Below are 9,397 nucleotides of genomic sequence, written 5' to 3'. Positions count from 1 at the left end.
TCCAAAGAAAAGAAAAATCATATTGGAACAACAATAACAAGAAGCACCCATGAATATAGAAGATTTTGACTATGACATCCATGAAATTCCCTTTGTTGAAGATTTACTTAAGAACATAACTAAGAGACTAAAGCGGACAAATGAGAAGATCAACTACTTGACTTTTAACTTTTCCAAAGACTTATAACATCTACTTCCATGGATTTTCATGGATGAGGAGGAGGATAGCCTCACTTATGTGCCTCTTAGCTTTAAAGTGTGTTTAAATTTATGGCATTTTTCAGATTTGGCGTTTTACTGCTTTTTGTTATTTGAATTGTAGCATTTTGAATTAATAAAATGATGTTTTGTTCCCTTAGTAATATGTTTGACTACATGAATAATGTGCTTGCATATTTAAAATTCTACCTAGAATCTTTACTAGACTTTTTAGTTATGACAAAGGGGGATAAGTATACTACACGTGGGAGTAGAGTATACTCTTTACTCATGTGAGGGGAAGTTTAACCACTCAAAATTTTATCTCCCTGCTTTTTCTTTTACCACCTTCCTGAGAGATGGATTATCATCATCAAAAAAAGGGAGAATGTGGATCTATATGCTTGCAGGCATAATCAAGAAGTGATCCAAGATGTTAAAGCTCATGGATAGAAAAAATCAAGAAGAAACTATATAGCTTTGATGATGATATAATTTTGATGATGACAACACTTAAAATGGTTTTGGTGATAACAACACATGAATTCAAGAAACTAATCAAATTAGATCAAGAGGTAAAAGATAAAGGTGGTTGATAAAGTTATCCTTCTGAATAAGGCTAAAGATTTGTGTCAACCCAAATGACTCTTAAGTGAAGACTTAGGGTTAATGATTAGTAGTGATCTTAGATGATGGTAACTAATATAGAAATATCTGAAGCCTCATAAAGAAGACTCGAGTTTATTGTGTATTGATAAAGGCATAGATAATGCAAATATTGGAAGCTTCAAAGTGTGAAAGAGAGAAAGTATAAAAGCTCGCATGATCGTGTATGTCGGAGTGATTAATGTATTGTAAAAACACTAGGGCATTTCTGGAAGTAGAATGGATAGTTCACACACACACTTAAAATATAGAGAAGCCTCTCACTTTTTAATTAAAATAAACAAAAAATGTTTTTGGAGACTAACTTATTGATTACGAGGCTTACGACTTAATTAATAAAGGTTTTTAAGTTGTCTAATTGATTAGATTTATAGCATAATCGATTATATGATTCATAAATGATTCTATAATGGATTATGATAGTTTTTTAATAATTAGTAACAATTCTCTATAAAAAACTTCTAATTTGGTAAGCTATAATCAATTATATGCACTGGCTAATCGATTAGATAAATTAATATGTCAGTGGAGTGTTTCCAAATTTACACAATTTCTTGGCCTATGAATAAAGAGCTTATATATCATTTCAAATAATTTAGAAAATGTGAAAAATATCACCTTTCCTTTTTCTCATAATCTCTCTAAATCATTTCTACTTTTCTAATACGCTTTAGCCATAATACTTTGAGAACGCTGTTAGGTTTAATGAGAAATTTTGTTCATGGTGAGGGCTAATTTGTAAATTTACCAAGAGTATATTTTTATCTTGAGTTAATGATTCTTCCTTATGAAGTGAATATTTTGGTTGGGAGCTAAACCATTGTAAAATCTCTTTGTTTATTTTAAGAGGATTAGTATCAGTCTCTGTTTGGTTCTTGAGCTCCGTCATTGAAGAAAAACTTTCTTTTAGGTCTGTGAAGAATAACCAATGAAAAATCTTCACAAAGGTTCTTCAACTTAACCCGATAAAAAGCTTTATTGGTTTGGGATCAGCCTGGTGTAAAATCTCAATCGATTTGTGAGTTTAACCAGATTAAAAGCTTAGTAGGTTTGAGATCATCCTAGTAAAAGTCTTGGTTCAGTTCATGGTCATCCCGTATAAAACCTTGATTCGGTATGGAGGGTAACCAATTCAAAACTCCATCTTAGTTTGAGATCAACCTGTAAAAAATCTTTGTTTGACTTAGAAACTAACCGCTCGAAGCCCTATTCATTATTTGATTTCGAGACTAACCGCTTCAGGTCGTAGTACGTTATTTAGTATAAGTTAGTCTGGAACTTCATTTCTTTGTATAATAGGATTTATGGGCTTAATCTTATAAAATATCTTAGGCAATAATAGATATTCTCAATGTCGGTTCTTGTGGAGAGGAGTAAGTCATTTCTTTAGACCGAACCTCTATAAATTTCTTATGTCGTTCTCTCTTCCCTGATCTCTTTTATTTTCCACTTAATTTCTTTTTCCGCTGCATATTTATTCAAACGTCTTTGACAAAATGTTTTCAAACTCTAATTTAGAAAATGATATTTTTAAACCAACAATTTTCAAACCTCTACAATTCACCTCTCCCTCTTGTGTATGGAATCACATGTTCAACAAGTGGCATCAGACCCTAAATCCAATTTAAAGACTAATTATCCAAAGAGGAAGATGACTTTCAACACTACTTTTTACAAGATGACTTTTCTAAACACACCACCATCGTTCCATGGTGATTGGTTTTAATTATGTAAAGCAAGATTTAAAATATTCATTCAAAGTTTTAATCTTTAATTGGGATATAATAGTCAACAATTAGTTTATCACTACTCATTACATAAATGGTGAAGTAGTAGATAAAACATATTTTGTTGGACTATATAGAAAAAAAGATACTTTCAAATTGATTTTAAAAACCTTTTAGTTATGTCCTTATATGAAAATAAATTATTTTATTTTCATAATTGTAATTCCGCCAAGGAAATGTGGGACACTCTTGAAATGATTCATGGAGTTTCTCCAAGCATTTTACAAGAGAAAATGAACACACAAGGTGAAGAATTTGAATACTTCATTCATAAATTATTTTCAATCTTTAGAAAGTTTGGAAATAAGGTTAGAACTTTCGTCACTAACAAATATCTAAGAATTAAGAATTAGAATAAAAAATCTGATTGAATCTTTAAATTGAAACATGGGAATGTTTACGATGTACAGGAAAAATCCTAGAAGGGAGAAATTGTAAGGAAATTAAATGAGTTGATTCAATTGTTAAAGGATGAAGGCATGAGCTCAAATCTATAATCACCTCTAACAACTTCATCAATAAACTCATGTGATGAAGAATCAACTACAGAAATATCCTTCGAAAGAACAGTCTTAGTAGCTAAACTATCCATGCAAGATTCAACATCAAATGAAGCAACTTCATCAAAAATAGAATATGAAAAACTATCATCTAATGAAATATTCGAAAGATGAAAGGAGAATAATATCTCAACATAATAAATTCAGAGATTTAACATCAAGGAGAAACCACGAAGAATCAACATTTGGTAGAACCTTTGAAGAATCTCCTTATAACAAATAAGACGAAATTTGATTCAAAGCTTCTCACGAAGAGGATGAGAGTGAAATGACAATGCTATCATACAAGCAACTGTTTAAATTAAGCTCTAAATTAATCGAATAAAATGATAAAATTAAATATCACACATAAGATCTTAAATACTACATTTAGTCTCTATAATGTAGCAATGAAACACTTAAATATGAAATAGTTAATATTAGAAACCAAATAATAATATGCAAATCTTGTGTCTTTGTGAAAAATGAAGTGAAATATTTACATGAAATACTAAGTAAATTTACTAATGAAAAAGAAAATCGTGATTTAATTCTATCAAATCAAAGGTCTTCTTTGAATAAAAGTGAAATAGGGTTTAAATCAAGTAGATCACATAGTAAAGGGATTAATAGGAAGAAAATGAGTCGCCATGTCTACAAATGTTTTTACTATAATAAATTTGGCCACCTAGAGCCATTTTATTTTGATAAATTGAGAAGGTCTGAAGGTAGTAATCATGGATCTCTTAGAATGATAACCATGAAATGTATCACATTTCTGACTTGATACACATGTCACTTTAGTCCATTTTATTTCCTTTTTACGGTTTTATGCTGGTATATTGTGTCTATTTCAGGTATTTTCCAAGTAGGAGCATCCATGCGAGAAATCGGGACAAAAATGATAAAGAACGGAGAAAAAGGACAAATTCTGCACTTTGGCATTAACCATGGCGTTTTCCATGACGTGGCAGTCAAGGTGCCCACATAAGCACGAAGAAAATTCAAAAAGGGCGCAATCCAACCCTCGTGGCTTTTGCCATGGACCTTGCAACCCACTTTCTACCAATTCAGCACTCATGGTGTTCGCCATGAGGCAACCCACTTTCTACCAGTTCAGCACTCAAATGACTCTTAAATTCAAAGCATATGAACACATCAAGTATGACAATTTCGCTCAAAAAATAAATAAAAAATAAAAAAATCATTGTAGTTTTGAAAAGGTTATTTTCGTAACTTCGATTAACCTATAAATCACCCGCCACCTTCTTCTTCTTCCTCCAAACCCCAAACCTTACTATCCGCCGCAGCACCACTCTTCCTCCCATCTTCCAGGTTTCTCAATTTCTTCCTCATTTTATCAATTTCCCTTTCATTTTTACGTAGTTGCATAATCGAATTCTCTGTTAAACCCTAATTCTAATGCTTGTTTTTGTGTAGCTTCAAAACCCTAAATTATCTCTTTATTAATTTTCTCATGCTTTAATAGACTAATGCAATTCACTTTTAACAGGGGCTTTTAAGATTTGCAATGGCTCCTTCAAAGGGTGAGTTTTCCGTTTTCACTGCATAATCTATTGATCTGACTATGTAATTGGTGTTATCATTTGTGGTTTAGTTGATAGTATATCAAATGATAGTAAAGTAGGTTTTTTAGGGTTCTAAAAGTTTGATTTTTATACTAATATTTGATATTTTGTTCACATGGGTAATGTACATTGGATTTTGGGACTTATTTGTTTTATTTTGTCCTCTTTGATTCCGTCTATAGTTACAACACTAAAGATCTTAAACCCTTAAACCAAGGAAATGGGTAATCCATTGTGTGCTTTTGGGGGAATCCTGTAGGATTGGATTGGATTGGATTGTTTAAGTACTTCATTTTTGTTGGCTTTTTACTGGTGTTCTTAAATAGTGGTTATACCGATGCTATAGTGTTGTGGAATTTGAACAAATTGCTATTGTTATGGGTTGTGCTAGTTAGTATAAATTATTGTCTAATACATAGAGCAGGATTTGAATATAGTTATTAGTTTAGAATCTTAGGCCCTTTTACTTTCCATCAACATTTTCAATTCATACTCATCAGTGTTATCAAATATCTGCCATTGCGGCAGTATGGCGAATATACATGTTTTTGGGCTTGCTGCAATAGTAAATGTTGCCTGATATTGTGTTTTTTTCTGCCATAATCCGCTATTACATCGCCGCGAATCGGCCGGAATGGCGGGACGTTGGCTTTCCGCCATCGACAACACTGATGCTCAGTATGTGGGTTGTTGGATGACATTTTGTGTAAAATTTTCCTTATTTAATTGGGATGGAGAGAATATAGAAGCTATCTAGAAATAAATCATTTTCAAAACACCTTAATCTATGTTTTTTTTTACACTTTCCAAAATGCATTTTCAAGAACTTCTAGTGTCTACTCCAATTTTAATTTTATTGGTGAAAGCGGAAACCAGAAACACTAGCAATAACGAGGGTCTTTGATGATTAAATCGAGTTCATGGAAACAACTTTTTGTCATTATTGTGCAGTGGACAAGCCAAAGAAAGCTGATCCCAAAGCTCAGGCCTTGAAGACAGCCAAGGTTGTGAAGTCAGGTGGCCAAGTGATTAAGAAGAAAGCAAAGAAGATCAGAACAACCGTCACATTTCACAGGCCAAAGACACTGTCGAAGGAAAGAAACCCCAAGTATCCTCGCATTAGTGCAACACCAAGAAACAAGTTGGACCACTATCAAATACTTAAGTTTCCTCTAACTACTGAGTCTGCAATGAAGAAAATTGAAGATAACAATACACTTGTTTTTATTGTTGACCTCCGCGCCGACAAAAAGAAAATTAAAGATGCTGTGAAGAAAATGTATGACATTCAGGCCAAGAAAGTGAACACTTTGATCAGGTAATTGGCACGGCGCACATGACAATGAAAAGAAGCTAAAAAGTGTTTATAATTTATATTGCTTTTGAATTTAGATTGCTTCAGTATATTGGTATTACATACAAAACAGTTAACAGCTTATATACTAACTGTATCTGTTCTGTTTTTGCAGGCCTGATGGCACGAAGAAAGCCTATGTTCGGTTGACTCCAGATTACGATGCACTGGATGTTGCCAACAAAATCGGTATCATTTAAGTTGTACTGCTTATTTGAGTCCATCGATTCTAAGATAGCTGATATACACATCCTGTGTTAGGATTCTTTTCTCATCCTTATACATTACTCCGGCTGTGTATTCAATTTTGACAATCGTTTCATGAGATCAGTTTATATTTTGAAATTACCTGTGGCTGATTTCTTTCTGCATTTGCCTTGTAATTTAAGTTATTGGTATTTAAAATTTATTTTTTAATTCAAAAAGTTATAATAGTAACTTATTTCACATACATACATATTGGTATATTTGAATTTCTTCCTGAGATGAAGAATGTGCTTGTTGTGAATCTGTTATATTAGAAGAATAGAAGAATCACTTGTCAAATTTGATTTCAAATGACATTCTATTTTTCATATTTTTTTTATGTACAAATTTAATGTTTGCTACAAAGATTCAGATATCAAATTTGTAATATTGTTAACTTTAAAAATTCACAAATTACTTTCACTCTTGTCCATTTTACAATAGTAGGACATAACTCATAATTTTGATTACACAAATATATAACTTGTAATTTGGATCTCACAAACCTAAGCTATAAAAGGCACACTTATAATTAATAGTATTCTCAAACGTGACATAATTTGAGTTCCATGTGAGCACAACATAAAAAGAACTCTCCATTAAGTAACAAACTATTTGACAATCCTAAGTGGTCTTTCAAATAGATATGGATGTTTTTATTTGCAGAGACATCATCTAAAGTGAGGATAAAAACCTCTCTTTGAATTTTATTATTTAGCTTCCAATTCACATTAACAAAATAAATAGCTAAAGAAATGTAGTCATGATTTGTGCATGAAGTTCAAAGACGATACAAATTCTTAAAATTTAGGTTAATTTTGACTTTAATATTTTTTTTTCAACCTTATAAATTTCTATTACATCGGCTTTAATGGTGTTTTTACATATCCACTTAAAATTTTCATTCATGAACTTTTGATATTTTCTGAAGACCTCCCAATCAACTATGTTAAATGGTACACCATGTGTAATTATCATTCGGCTATAATTTCCGTTTCAATTTTCCTTCCACATCAAAAGTGATAGAATAGAATATTCTTGTTATGAAGGGTACTTATATTTGTAGCTATTTTGTTTATGTTTATCATTATTTATAGGTTTGACTAACCTATTATACTCCATCCGTTCCTTTATAAGTGTCACTTTCTTATAAAAAAAATTGTTTCTTTTTAATTGTCACTTGCAAAGTTCAAGATAATATTAATTGTAATTTTGTCAAAATTACCCCTAGATAATAATTGCAGAGAGAGAAAAAGTAAAGTGAATGTAATAAATAATTAAGGGTATTATAGGTAAAAGAAGAATTATTGTTTGAAAAGTAATAATAATGATTAGCTTCCTTGGTATGTGTAAAAAGTCAAAAAATGACACTTAAAAAGGAACGGAGGGAGTAATTGTTTATATATACTCTTTATCATATAAATAAAGTACAATAGATTACAAACTCTTTTATGGCATCACGATTTTCCATTTCAGCGCGATCTTTCCTTCAATCACACAAATTTGCCTTGCCGCCTGTTCTTCCTTCACATCAGGTCGTCGCTGCCGCCGTCAGGCTTTCCTTATGCCGCCCACTGCCATGTCGCCCAACCAACCCTTTTTTGTTTCAGCGGTTTTTTTTTGGTTTTTTTTCTATTTTTGTTCCGTCTCATCGCTGTTGACATGTCTCTCGCTGCTGCCATGTCATACTATGTTGTCGTCTCTTCAACGACTGCGATGGCTTCCTCCGCTACTGCTCCGACGAAATCAGATTTTCACCCGGCCCTTGTTGTCACCAACATAAAAAATAACATTCCTTTTTTGCTAGAAATGGAGAAGTATCATCACACTATGTGGGCTGAACGGTTTGAAATTCATGCTCGTGCCCACAAGGTTTTCAATCATATAATTCCTCAACCCGATAAAGAAAAATCGACGTCCACTGATGCTAATTTTGAAATGTGGACAACTCTTGATTCCACCGTTCTTCAATAGATTTATTCCACCATTTTCGTTGATCTACTTACCATAATTTTAGAAAAAGGATCCATTACTATGGCTGCTTGGAAGCTTTGGTTGACATCTTCAAAGACAATCAAAACTCTTGTGTTGTTGCCCTCGAACATGATTTCTCATCCACTCGTATAGAGGATTTTCCTAATGTTTCTGCATATTTTCAGCGCCTCAAACAACTCTCTGATCAGTTGAAGAACGTTGGAGCGCCAGTCATTAGTCACCGCTTGGTCCTTCAACCAGTGTTTGAACTGTTTGAGCCGTACTGTGGGGTTGCCACCTTGATTCTCCAGAGCAACCCTTTGCCTTCATTTTTTCAGGCTCGCTCCATGCTCACCTTAGAGGAATCCGACTTGGCAAAAATGCACAGCAGTAGCTCTCCCGCTGTATTGCACATTGTCATTCCACATGACTCAAATGACTCCTCTCAGCACTGTTCCATCAGCCGTCAGAACAACCACTATGGTTCTGGCCGCAACCGCAACAATTAGACTCACACTGAAAGGCGTGGACAGCGCGGTGGTTCCCAGTCTAATGGTATGTCTTGGACCTCTAAGCCATGTCAGTAGCCCCGATACTCATCTTGGTCTCCTTGGAGTTGGACCCTACTTCCTTAGGGCGTGCCTCCTTGCCCGTGTCCTACATCTCAGTGGACTCGACCCACCGATCCTCCAAGGCAACCATGAATACTAGGCCAACATCCTTAGGCTCACACTGCCACAACTTCACCATCTCCCACTGACATTGCAATTGCCATGCACATTATGTCCCTTACTCATTAGGACAACACATGATACATGGATACCTGAGCTTCATATCATACAACATCATCTCAAGGTAAGCTCACGTCTTATTCTAATTTGAGTCATTTAAATCATAAACTTATTGTTGGTAGTGGTCAGGGTATTCCAATTAAAGGGTATAGTTACACAACCCTACCTACATCCTACAAACACAAACCCTTAAATCTTAACCATGTTTTACAGATACCACATATTATTAAAAATTTGATTTAGGAGCGAAAAC

At 33.6% G+C, this 9,397-nt stretch overlaps 1 protein-coding gene and 1 pseudogene across 1 annotated transcript; both read left to right on the top strand.

The window, feature by feature from the left end:
* Window positions 1-4,350: 4,350 nt before the first annotated feature.
* Window positions 4,351-6,584, top strand: LOC127128289 (60S ribosomal protein L23a-2). The gene is made up of 4 exons (XM_051057534.1): window positions 4,351-4,525; window positions 4,704-4,737; window positions 5,731-6,097; window positions 6,249-6,584. Exons 2-4 carry the CDS (start codon window positions 4,722-4,724, stop codon window positions 6,331-6,333), a joined length of 468 nt encoding a protein of 155 aa, XP_050913491.1. The 5' UTR covers window positions 4,351-4,525; window positions 4,704-4,721; the 3' UTR covers window positions 6,334-6,584.
* Window positions 6,585-8,095: 1,511 nt separating this feature from the next.
* On the top strand, window positions 8,096-9,064 carry LOC127131773 (uncharacterized; annotated as a pseudogene).
* The last annotated feature ends 333 nt before the right edge of the window (window positions 9,065-9,397 follow it).

This window comes from Lathyrus oleraceus, chromosome 3, assembly GCF_024323335.1.
Source record: "Lathyrus oleraceus cultivar Zhongwan6 chromosome 3, CAAS_Psat_ZW6_1.0, whole genome shotgun sequence".
Lineage (NCBI taxonomy): Eukaryota > Viridiplantae > Streptophyta > Magnoliopsida > Fabales > Fabaceae > Lathyrus > Lathyrus oleraceus.
This window is presented reverse-complemented; position numbering and strand designations above follow the sequence as displayed.

Excerpts from the sequence above, each read along its gene's own strand:
- LOC127128289 (XM_051057534.1), top strand. Across the intron at positions 6,098-6,248 it reads AAAGTGAACACTTTGATCAG|GCCTGATGGCACGAAGAAAG; the intron begins GTAATTGGCACG and ends CTGTTTTTGCAG.